The sequence below is a fragment of the Sinohyriopsis cumingii genome, chromosome 1 (genome assembly GCF_028554795.1).
Source record: "Sinohyriopsis cumingii isolate HCF-2022 chromosome 1, ASM2855479v2, whole genome shotgun sequence".
In the NCBI taxonomy this organism is placed as follows: domain Eukaryota; kingdom Metazoa; phylum Mollusca; class Bivalvia; order Unionida; family Unionidae; genus Sinohyriopsis; species Sinohyriopsis cumingii.
In genome coordinates, this window is record NC_142961.1 from 36,902,175 (window position 1) to 36,915,724 (window position 13,550).

Sequence of the window (13,550 nt, forward strand, 5' to 3'; positions counted from 1 at the left end):
TTTGTTTTGTCTGTCCTCTGTTAGCATAATGTGAAACATATATGCCATTTTTCTGCTGATGTTTTGTTGTCAGTATTGGTCTTATATTATGCTGATGCTACTAGCAGTGGTATCATTTTCTGCTAATGGTGTCAGCAGTGGATATGCAAGTCAAATTATTCCACATATTCATGTTTGTTTATTGAGCCTACCCTAGAAGGAGATTGACACACCAATTACTTTGGCATTTGTGTGTCTCCATCCATTTGTCTGTCCACACCCTTGATTAAACTTAATGTTAAGATTTTTAGATTAAGCTCCGTATTTTTCACTCATCTGGACACAATGCCAATTGAATTCGTATTTTGGCCCTGCATCCATGATGCATCTGTCAACAATTGCTATTTTCAATGTCTTCTAGAAAATATCATTTGACCATGTTTGACAGAAAGTGTCCTGGCATAGAGGGCCTTCAGTTGTGCCAATCCACCATCAAATATGCTGCTATTCCTAAAAATAGAAATTTTTTCATTGACTTCTCGATAACTACTACAGAACTTGACCAAATTTGTCAGAAGGCATCTCAGATTTGGTTGTGAATATTAAGTTTATAACATGCAACACTGAAAATGTGATCTACCTCATAACATTCAGGTATGCAGTTCCAAATATGTTGGAGAAACACAGAAATTAAATATTAGAATGAATCTCCACAGATCTGACTGGCATACCAGCAGGAAAGGAGCCCAGTAGCAGAATATTTATCTTCTCCATTTTGCGATGCTTTTATTGATATAATCCTGACTGGAATCGCCCATATTTAAAAATGGAGCACAGAAATTAGGAAATGTGAAGCTTATTGGTTTCGTCAGCTGTGTACACTCAAACCCAGTGCCTTAAGTCAGGAATAATCAGAACAGTCATTGTCCATTGCATAGGTAACAAAGAACTTACAGCTTATGAAAATCACATTTTTTTTCTGCCATTTATTTGCTTTCTCAAATACATGATATTAAATGTCATTTCTATGTAAAATTATCAAAAAGATCTTAATAAACCTAGTAAAAAGCATTTATTAAGAGTGATGCAGTTTTACTCTAGAATGTAAATTCTAGCAATTTTTAACACACAGCCAGTGCACTGAAATATTATATCCAGGATGAAATAATACATCCAAGATTTAAAAATTTTGTAGATGGGGCAAACAATTAATTGCTGATCTACTAGCACCTTCGATTGGGATAAGTTTTTTTAGCCTTTCACGCTTTGCTAGCACTAAAAGGTAACAACATTCAACATCATTAAACTTTTTTTTGTAATGTACCAGTTTACAAGATATACAATGTAGACTTTGTATTGTAATTGTGTATTTGTGTGGTTTTTGTGTTTTGTTACATTTTCATTTGTGTAATTGTTTTTTGTGGCTTTGTGACCTTGAAAAAAGAATTGGTAGATTCTGAATGAGCATGGGCTGGTATCACACCAGTTTTGCACTATTGTTTGTCATATATATATATATATATATATATATATATATATATATATATATATATATATATATATATATATATATATTAATTAGTAAAGTTTGTTTATAACATTTGTTAGGTGAATCAGAATTTTAGAAAGTTATAATTGAGAATCATTATTCCCAGATTCATGTTTTTGTCTTTCACAATATGTTTATGTACTGGTGTCCGTGTTATTGATATTGGACATACATATAGTAAGTGATTTATACTTGTATCATTACTGTCAGAACTCATATATAATGGTAATACAAATTTCAGACAACACACACTTGTATAAATAATAAAATAACATGTTATTATGAGAAAACTTGATAAAGCAGGAAGCTTTTTCCCTGTAATGAAAGTGTCAAAATAGATGTATATACATGTAAAAGCCATTGAATCATAAAAATCACTTTGATGTGAAATTGTATTTGTTCAGTAACTTTGTTTGTCTTGGCAGTCACTAATATCACAAACAATATCCTCATGGTACAAAAAATTTACATTTCATTTGTTTGTATCATAAGTTTAACAGAGCCATAATTAACCTTATACAAGAAATTAACATCCCCATTACCAGAATAATGTAGGTATCATGTACCATAGCAAGGCGAACATCATCATTATTAACATTGCTGTCACTGGTAATGACATCTGTTTGCTCACTAAACCCTGCTTTAACTAAACAGTTTGTAAAACATTTGGTGGAAACATCATGCCGTGCATGATAAATCATTTATTTCACACTCAATTTGTTTTGTCGCCTCTAATGAGGTATCTTTGTATTTGATCTCACTGGTACTTTGATTTCCATTTTATTTGTATCTTTGTGCATAAAGAGTCATTTATGCTTCTGTCTAAAGAGACATTTATCTTTCTGTCTAAAGAGTCATTTATCTGTCTGTCTAAAGAGACATTTATCTTTCTGTCTAAAGAGACATTTATCTTTCTGTATAAAGAGTCATTTATCCTTCTGTCTAAAGAGACATTTATCTTTCTGTCTAAAGAGACATTTTTTGTTCTTTTTATGACCAACAAATATTTAGCCAGTTTAACAAGTCAGATTTCAGAATAAACACAAGAGAGATTTACTTCAGGATGTTTTCAGTTAGTCAACAGTCACTAAAGGTTATTACCAAATTAATTAGTACAATAAATACAAAACAGAAACATTTCTTTTCATTTTCAAATACCAATTATGAATGAGTTGTGAATATGATGCCTTTATAACCTGTTGTCTTCATTAACTCTTTTTAAATTACTGATTATGAATGATATGTGATTATCATGCTTTTATTACCTATTACCTTTGTAGTTACACCTTTGCTATTTAAATATCCACCATTATTTATCCAACTTTGGTGCATCAGGTGATTTTTCTCAGGTGAACCAACAAATCAAGTACTTTAATTAAGTACTTTAATTATAGTCAAACATTCTAATGGACAAAAAATCTCCAAGAACATAATAAACAATCTTTATTGTATGTATGTATGTATGTATGTATGTATGTATGTATGTATGTATGTATATTATACATATAGATATAAATAACAACAAGGGAAAAAACTCTTTCCCATTATATCCCCTTACCACCATTAGGTGGCTACCAGTTGAAGCTTTTGCCGCAGTAAGATAAACATCAACCAGCATTGCTTGTGAGAATTCTTCAAGATCTTTAATGATATCCAGCCATCTGTAAGTGGGTGTAATATTGAATACAGAGGTCCCCCTCGTGAATGCCCCCCCCCCCCCCACCAGTGGCCACCCACTCTTTATATCCTGAATCTCTTGGCACTGACAAGTTCATGTTCAAATGTACCCCTCAAGAAAGGTCACCACTCTCATGTGACCAGTGGCCAACATATTAGTACACAAATGTAAAATTTACCCCTCACAAACAGCCACATTTTACGATTAATTTGTCCAGAACCAATATTTAATTACAGTAAGGTAAGTAATCTGATTATCTTTCCCAATGTCTTTTTTCAGGATGTCAGGTTTTCATTACTGAAAGAAATATTGGCTGAAGTACATATACCAGTAAGGTTATTATTATATTAGTAACACGAATGTTTGCAGGAAATGGGGTCAGCAATGTTCCGAAAGAGATTTGGGCACAGTGGATTTTTTGTTTTAATTGACAATTATGACTGGACATATTTGTCTAGATTATAACATGGTCAGATAGAAATGGAATCAGCAATGTTTTGAGTATTGGGCTTCACACAGTGGAACATTTAAAAAAAACAACAATTTAAATTTTATTTTAAAATGATGATTACGATTGAAGTAATTGTAAAGATCATAACATGGTCAGATGGGTTAAAAACAGATTTTGCAGATTAACACAACTACACAGAAACAATCAAATGTGAACAAAACAGGGTACCAGGCAAAGACCGAAAATTCATATGACAGTACATATATCACTTCCTTTATAACAAGGTTTTTTGTTTACAAAAGTTTCATCTGCAAAATTAAATTACAGTACTGTACAATTAGCAACGATGGAATAAATCATTACAAGACTATAACATGTCATCATGTAAACAAAAAAATAATACATCAGAAGAAAAAGTAAAAGTTATTTGAATTGACAACTCTGGGGAGAGTTATGTTGAGAAGATTCAAGTAAACGAGATCATAAAAGAGAATATTCTGTAGCAGTGGGAAAATGGAGTAAATGGAAAGAGAATTATTTTAAATACAAAATAACGTATATACCAAGATTTAAATAGCATTGTTGAATGCTTTTGTTAATGTGTATGCCAACAATATCCCATTCACATTTCATGCCAAAGAATACAAACTATTAATTTATGTTATCTTGAAATAACAAGACAAGAACATTTTAATAATTAATGCTACTTATAAATGAAGATATTAAATGCTTTAAGTTATATTTAGCTTCGCTACTATATACACATATGCATACACATCTCAGTAATATAGTACCCTTCTGGAAAGACCACCCGTCTGAAAAGGCCACTCTCCTGGTGCAGAAGGGGTGGCTGTGTAAGAGGGATACCACTGTATTGTGTTTTAAGTTTTTCTGCAAAGGACTGGTAATTTTGCTTTTGCTTTTCAGTAAACAGTTTGATACTTCTGTATGTTTGTGAACTTCATTTTTTATGACGTTGTATGTATGTATCAGTACCATACATATGGCCTGTATTTTGTACTACAAGCATTGCTCGGATTTTGTTGTGTTATTGTGGGTGTTTATTTGTTTAGGTTTTTAGGATTTTATTTGTCCTTATTAGTGCCCTTCTTGTTTTTTCACTAAACAGTAGTGGCTAAATGCAAGAAAATCAAGGTTAGCAAGGATTATTATCACATCACTTGCATTACATGTACTGAGTGTAAATTACCAGCAATATACTAAGTGTAGATTACCAGCAATGTACTAAGTGTAGATTACCAGCATCTTATAGTGTTTTGTGGTCAACAGTCAGAGGGAACTTCATCTTTGGTCCTGTAAAAAAGTTTGAAGCCTTGAGCACAGATGCTGGGCTCAGTGTTACTGTTGTATTTGGTGGAGTAATTCCAGCCAACACCTACGGACAATGGTATTATCACACTGCTTGGTATATTGTATGGCAATGAGTGCAACCCCTACAGTGTCTCGGTGAAATGCCTTGGTCTGCTGTCTAACTGACATTTCATTCCAAGAACAGAATTCAGCTTTAATGCTGCAGTGTAGGAAATTTATAGGATCTCAACACTATTCATCTGCCCACCACCTCCTCCTATGAGCCAGAACTTTAAAGTCAAACCTCAGTTGACATTGAAAATAAGGCAAAAATTGGTGAGATTTCCCATCATCTCTCATAAAATATGGGACCCTGGGTAATTCTAAGGACTTTTTTCTTGATCCTTTTTGGCCTTGCCAAAGTGATACCATTTGGCCTTGCCAAAAAGGTAGGCAGTGAGCATGTGCAGGAATTGATGACCCAATTGGCCAGTGTCTTAAACTGGACATTTCATCACTCCATAGCCAGTGCCCTTACAGCTTCTTCTAATGAGAATATAATACCATGAGATGCCTTTCAGCAGTCATCATCTCTGAAACCGCATGTCTCTGTGGCTTTATGCTCTTTGCATTTAGTTCATCACTATAGTTCAGGGGCCATAGAGAAGAAGTGCAGAGGTAAGCAGTACAGGAAGTGCCCTCCAGCTCACCTTCCTTCTTGCATCTTTTCAACTTCAACATTTTCTGCCACATTGGAGAGTTGGTTGGAGTCAGTGGTAGGCAGCTGCACTGCACTCAACAACAGCAGCTATGGCTCACTATACTTTCAGACTTTTCAGTCTAAGAGGCAGTTTCATAAAGGGGAAAGGAAACAAAGTTTCTCTTTCTCCAGTCCTCACAACAACTACCAGTGACTTGTTAACCCCACCGCCTACAGAGAACCTCCTGTTAGGTGCGAGACTTTTCCACTTTCATCAAGCTTGGATCAAACTTCATTGAGTCATTGAATCTTGACTGACATAAAACAGTAACCCATGTCAGTGGAAAGATAAGCAATGGCTTACATAAGGAATTCCACAGAATCCCAAAAGGGATGCTGATGTTTGTGTTGGATGCCAGCTAGTTGTGTATGTATGTATATTTGTGTGTGGGCTTACCAGTTGCCTCACTGTACCACAGTAAGCAACAACTTGAGCCCAGAGAGGAAGGCAATTTATATAAAACATTTAGAAAAGAAGGCTGTAATGAATGTCTTTAATTGCAGGAGAGATCTAATGTGTGGGAAAGTGATACCAGTAATCTCAGACAATGGCCACTTACCTGTTTAAATAGGGGGCTGGCCTGTGAGCTCTTTATTGGCATGCCAAGTGGTCCCTTTACCTTTCCATTTTCAGTGGATTTGCACACTTTTAGGGTGTCCATTGGCAGGTCTCTTTGTGATGAGGAGGTATCAAAAGCTGCACACCTGTGTATACTGGATCAAGAGGCTTGGGACAGAACCACACTTGCAGACAGTTCAGATAGAATTTTAGATTGCCCCTTCTATCCAACAGTCATTTTCTCCAAGATTTGTTTAAAAAATGAGGGGCCAGACTTTCAGAGTGATTCTAGTAGCTCCTCTCTGATGGAACAGTTCCTGGCTGAATGATCTGCTCAATCTAGTGATTTTCCATGAAAACCTTGGCAAAATTGAGCCTGGTAAAACAGCCCAACTTATGGGTGTTTCTCCCCTGTTTAGACAGAATTCTTCTTCATGCTTGGCTTTTGTGGGAACAGTCAACCTTCAGCAGTTTTTGTCTCTGAGATCTAGAATCACTGACATGAGCATTCAGTTTGGTATGCCAATTATCTGTAGCCCTGATGACCCAGATCCATTAGAGGTTGGCACAACTTAACAGATACAGCATTAGCATTTTTACTGGAGTCACCCAAAGTGTTTGGTTCACCAAGAAAAGTCACTCTCTTTTCATATCTGAGTATTGTCACATGTTACAGGAAGAGTGTTGTACTGTCTTCATACCACAAGAGCATTTTATTCTTTTGATAGGGAATTCAGCCAGTCTTCACTCGAAGGATGCTAATGGTAGAGGCTGGATGCTTTTGAATTTCTTTCTTCTCCTACCTATTTTCCTAACAATAATATGAACATGGAATGTATTTGGAAGAGAAATAAAATTTGTAGCAAATTGTGTTTCTCCTAAAATACTAACATTACTGTTAAACCTTCTCACACCTTCCAATAAATGAGTGCATCTTTATTAATGTGTCACCCAGCATATACTGGCAAACAACTGGTAGCCACCCAGCAATGGTAAGGGGAGATAATGTGTAAGTGTTTTAGCTGTGTGTGTGTGTGTGTGTTTATTTTTCTATGATTCCTGGATTTGAGAGGTAGTTGAGTTTATTGCTTAAATTTATTTGATCAGTTTTGTAGTCCTAAAGAAATGTATTTTATTAAAAACTGTATGGCTTTGATAATCTCAAAAGAAGTACTCAGTAAGTGTAATTATGCTATTTTATCCATCTAACAACATATACATAAGTTGATCACACTTAAGTTATGGGGGCCCCTAGTGCCCGAGTGTGCTAAGGTGCTTGCTTTTACTGATCAGTGTCATCTCTCATCTCTCTGCATGGGTTTGAGTCTCAGGCTTGGCTAATGTGGGTATGTGAGTAAGCTTGCCAGTAGTTTCCTGCATGGGTTCGAATCTCAGACTTTCTTTTGTTAGGCAACCTGAATGAGAATTTGTTGTGTGATGTACTAACTGTTGATATAAAGAACTGTGTGGTTCTTCTGTGATTTGCTTTTCAGGCAATGAAAAAAATGCATTTTTTTTTCAGCTCTGTTCCTCATAAGAAATGATTGTGTGATGGAGAGAGTGCCCCCTAATGAAAGAAAATACTTTGTTCATAAAACACCGGCATCAGAGAAGGTCATGTCCCTGGGGGATAAAATCAAACAGAAGTTTCCAGTATGTATTGTATGGAGCAAACATAATTCTTTTAATTGTTACTTGTCAGTAAGTAATCAGTAATTAGGCATTCCATTTTTAGTTATTTAGATGATATCAATCAGGGCTGTTTTCCTACTATATTATTCTTACTTTATTTTCTTCAGTACTTGTGCTTTTGTATCATGCAAAATTGTTGTATAGTTTTGAAAAGGAATTATTAGATAAAAATCTTTTATTTGAGGATTTGAGGACATGAAGCGATGCATTTGCAAATGAAGTTAACATATTTGTCATCTGTGACATATATTTATAACAGTAGAACCACAAATGCTTTCTTCAAATCCTCAAACATTGAACTGTTATCCCCATTCTAACAAATTTTCAAGCATGATACTATTATACCCGTTTAAAAAATCCTCAGGCATGAACTGTTAACCATTCTAACAAATCCTCAAGCATGAGACAGTTATCCCATTTTAACAAATCCTCAAGAATGAGTCTGTTATCCCCATTTTAACAAAGAATCAGGCATGGGACTCGTCTTTCTAACCAATACCTAAAACTGTGATTGTCATTCTTATTCTAACAAATCCACAGTCATGTCTTTCACCCTCATTCTAACAAATCCTCAGACGTGTGACTGTTGTCCCCTTCTAACACAGCTTCAAAAATAACTATTATCCCCATTCTAACAAAACTCAGACATGCCAACTCTCCCGTTTTTTGCAGGAGAATCCCTGAATTCAACCGCACCTCCCGCACTCCAACATTATTATTTTTTTTGCCTGGAAAAGATTCATTTTGTCGGATAAAAATCAGGAAAAAATTTGTTTTGTTTAACAAAAAATGTTTTGGAAATTCCCCAGCATGTAAGACCAGAAGTATGCAGAAGTTCTTTGAAAAGCGTGCAAACTTGAATCCATATATTTGGTGATCTCTTCTACGATGTCTAAAAGAAAGGGAGATTCGGATGAAGTTGGAAAGTAAAAAAAATTTAAAACTTCTTTCCAAGCTTCTTATAGCCTGGAATTTCCGTGCCTGACTCATGGAAGTGATAAACATACAGCGTTTTGCAACACGTGCAATTGATGTTTCATTGTTGCCAGTGGCGAGCACGATGATTGTCGTCGACATCCCCAGTCACAAAGTTTTTACTCTTACTCTTTATCTTTATGGTCTCAATTGTATGCCGCAGATTGTAATTTGAGAACCAGCATTTAAATTATGATTATCTTAAGCAAAATTAGGATACACTGATAGATCAATAGCTGCCATGGACCAAACTTGGATGAAGATTGGTGTGATCAGAGATAGCATGGGTCATGCAAAATTTGGACTTCTTGCCAAAGTGATGAGCCATATCCTCGCCGTCCCTTACAGCAATGCATCCTGTGAAAGAATATTTAGTTTTGTGAGGAAGAATAGGACTGACTTCAGGAGCACTATGAAAACTAAGACACTAGAAAGTCTTCTTGGTGTTAAATAAGGTATTGTTTGCTCAGAGAGATAGTTTGACAAAGTTATGCTTAAAAGATGCAAAGGAGAAACAACCATGTCTCTCCAGGAGTAGTGTTAATTAATATTTTTCACTGTTTAGTTTTCTTAAGTCTGTTATTTATATATTGTTATTTTTTATCTAAAAATAAACCATTTTAAACTTGAATTAGTATTTGTTTATTTGAAAACCATTCACTTCTTGTAAATGTGTTCAACATTTTCTCCCTTGATGAAATTCTCCCTGCAATAATTGAAATCTCCCTGAAATTTTTTCAAAATCTCCCTCGAGGACTCTCGTTTGGGTTGGCAAGTCTGAAATCCTTGGGCATGAGAATGTTAACCCCATTCTAACAAATCATTAAACACAAGACTGGTATCCTCGTTTTAGCCTTTAAGCACAATGCTTTTATCACCATTCTAACATATCCTCAGACATGAGACTATCTCTGTTCTAACAAATTTTCAAACACTAGATTATTCCCATTCTAACAAATACTCAGTAAGATTCTGTTATCCCCATGCTAACACATCCTCAAACATGATTCTGTTATCCCAATGCTAACACATCCTCCAACATCAGACTGTTATCCTCATGCTAACACATAATTAAACTTGAGACTGTTATTCCCATTCCAACACATCCTCAACAGAAGACTGTTATCCCTACTTGAACATGTTTGAAAATGTTGTTAAATTACAAGTAGAGTCCATGACAACATATTTATATTGTGGATTCTACTGCCTCAAAGCGTGGCAGTTCACCAACGTGAAAGCGTATTACATTTGCATATTGTTCGATTTTGTTTTTCTCGTTTTGATGATGCAACATGTTGTTGTATTAGATGAATCAGAAAAATGAGTGCATAAAATGAAGTTGAGGCTAAACAATGAAAATATTTGGAATAACCTCTCTTTAACAACTATCTTAGGAAAAGATTACTGTAGGCATTTTCAAGAAGGTGGCTCTTTCTCAAAATGTTCTTTCTTTGTTTTTTGTTCATGTGTAAAGAGAATTTAGTTTGGTTGCATATTATGCAATTTGTCACTCAGATGTTGTGTAATGTTAGTTTTTAGAATATTTCTGTGTAATGGTTGTGAAGAATTTTTTATATATATCGCCTTTATTTTACTCCAGTGATTTTATTCCTGGATTCATACGATTGATCTTTAGTACATTTTGTATGACCTTTGAATTTCAGCCTGGTAGAATAATCAAGTATTACAGTGAATATAAAGGTTTAGATAACATGAAGAGAACGATGGTAGAATTAGAAGATTCTTTTAAGCAGACGGTGAGTTTTGCACACATCACACTAATTCAGTCCTACACTCGTACATAGTAGTCACAGATTACTTCAGCATTTTGTTTTGCTTTGAGGAATATGACTGAAAATGAGAAATATCAGTTAAAATCTCATGATTCAGGCACCAGCAGTTGCTCAAATCATTTTGGAAATACTAGGAAATACAAGTGGGTCATTTGCCATTTGTAATACAAGCAAATATTTTGTTTGTCATTGGGATATAAGGGTAGATCTTTTTTTTGTTGGGAAATACAGTGGGCCCCCTCTTACAATAAGGTCATTCTTTCTTTAATAGGAAAGTACCTTATAAGAGGGATGGCCTTTCCAGAGAAGGATCACATGGATGAGATTAATAAAGTGTGAAGGCAAAACTAATGCTAGTCAGATCTTATGGGATGGTCTGTTTTCCTTCTATCCATTATCACAAATTTGTTGTCACATCTCCACCTAAAATACTTGTGGGATTGCCATGAAACTTCAGGAACACGTTTATCCCATGGTCGAGTTGGTTCTAAATGAAAATGGTTGAAAGGCAGGAACAATCTTATATGTTACCAAGGCATTTTATTGAACTGGGGAAAGTCAGATCTCAACCTGTTCACTATTTTATCCAAGTTTGGCATGGAATTTGTCACTAATTTCAATTTCATCTGCCTCCCTCACATGTGTCTGTTACAGATTATTGAATGTGTAGTCAGTTTCTGACAGGGAGTGGATTAGAGTGAGAGAGTGCCTGGGAAAATCCTTATGAAGCCAAATCTACTTGAACAGCTGCAGTCACAGGTATTTCATCCCTGTCTGGACTGGTTCCTTCATGCCTGGCTCTTGCTGTGAGAGCTCTACGCAGAAAGTAATTTCAGCCTTCAGTTGTGGAGGATATCTAGCAAGCTAGAAGGTTTTCCACTTTGAAGGCATGTAATGGAAAGTGGCACATGTCCAGGTACTGGCACAAAGTCAGCATCATCCCTTTGAATGCTTTAGTCCTACAGATGACTGATTTCTTTACCAGTTTGTTCAAGGAGAAAGGTTATCCCTGGTTACTATCAAAGGATCTTGCTGCATGATATCTGATACTTTCAGGCATCATGGATCAGAGGACAGTGGTCACAATATAGATTTTTTAGACCTTCTAGCCAGTTTTGACTTAATCAAAATTTCACAGACTGTTTCCAAAATAGAATCTGTCATGGGTTTTCACATAGCTCACTTCAGATAAATCTGACTCATATCAGAACCTCACTGAAGCTACTATCATGCAAGACTTACTTTCTGAATGCCTTAACTGAGTTAGCAAGTTACATGCCGTTTCAGTGGACTTGAACAATCTCCAATTTAGGTTGGATGGTTCTGTGAACCTAATGATGCAACCAGGTTTTGCAGCAAAGAATAGGCTGCAATAGGCAATCAGAGAAGCATCATATGGTACCTCTCATTGATAGATACATTGAGAGAAGCGTTCTTGTATGACCTTGCCACTTCCTCCAAGCATTACTTGCAGCGCATGTTCTGGCAACGATTACATTTTACTTGTCATGTATGATTACTATTCTTATGTATTCTTGCATGAACAGACTGGCTATATTGATTTGACTTTTGTGACTTTGTGACGAGAGCCATATGAAAATATCGAAATAGCTTGTGCTGCGTGAGAACCAGCATTAGAACATACTTAGAAGTCAGGGAAAGAACGTTTGAGCATTGGATTAACCACACAGATATGTAATTAAAGTCAGAATACCCTGATATTTTTTTTTCTTTAGAAATTTCCCTCTTTGAGTACCATATACCCTTAATGGGAAGTGAGATGTAACAGTTTTCTGGCACTGATATCATTGTTGTAGACAGTTAAGGTTTTAGGTTCACGTTTTCAACAATGCTTTGATTGTGGACTTGTTTGCATGCCTTGACCTTGACGTGTTTCTAAAAACTCCATTTGGTAGGCATCTGATGTATAAACTTTATGAACTTAAAAATTGGTAATGTAATAATATCAAATCATAAATCTCTCTCTCTCTCTCTCTCTCTCTCTCTCTCTCTCTCTCTATATATATATATATATATATATATATATATATATATATATATATATATATATATATATATATATATATATATCACTGTTAATAATTGGTAATGTAAAAATATCAATCATACATATATATATCAGTGTTAATAATTGGTAATGTAAAAATATCAATCATACATATATATATATCACTGTTAATAATTGGTAATGTAAAAATATCAATCATACATATATATATCAGTGTTAATAATTGGTAATGTAAAAATATCAATCATACATATATATATCACTGTTAATAATTGGTAATGTAAAAATATCAATCATACATATATATATATATATATATATATATATATATATATATATATATATATATATATATCAGTGTTAATAATTGGTAATGTAAAAATATCAATCATACATACATACATATATATATATATCAGCGTTAATAATTGGTAATGTAAAAATATCAATCATACATGCATATATATTAGGGTTATGTCACTGTTGATGACTTCAAATGACAAGCAAAACACCAGGTTTAGGTTTTATTGACTATTTCATGAAATACTATCATTTTATTTGTACAGATCTAACACTTATTGTCTGACATTCAGTTATTTCACTTATACACATGAAATTCAGCATTTACTTGAACCCATTGTGACCTGAATTACTGAGCATGTGTTTAAGAAGCAGCAGCAATAATAACTTTTTTTTTAGAAGTAGTTCAATTACATGACTCAAAATTACATCCTTCAAACTAGAGGGACCTGACCATGGGACTTACAAAAATCT

General features: G+C 34.7%; 1 protein-coding gene across 1 annotated transcript in view; it reads left to right on the forward strand.

The window, feature by feature from the left end:
- LOC149806713 (TPR repeat-containing protein DDB_G0287407-like) overlaps nucleotides 1-13,550 on the forward strand; it is a 152,743-nt gene that overhangs the window by 36,681 nt on the left and 102,512 nt on the right. Inside the window, exons 6-7 of the mRNA XM_089956818.1 lie at nucleotides 7,810-7,940; nucleotides 10,619-10,711. Coding sequence (XP_089812944.1) covers nucleotides 7,810-7,940; nucleotides 10,619-10,711 — 224 coding nt within the window. The remainder of the gene's footprint in view (nucleotides 1-7,809; nucleotides 7,941-10,618; nucleotides 10,712-13,550) is intronic.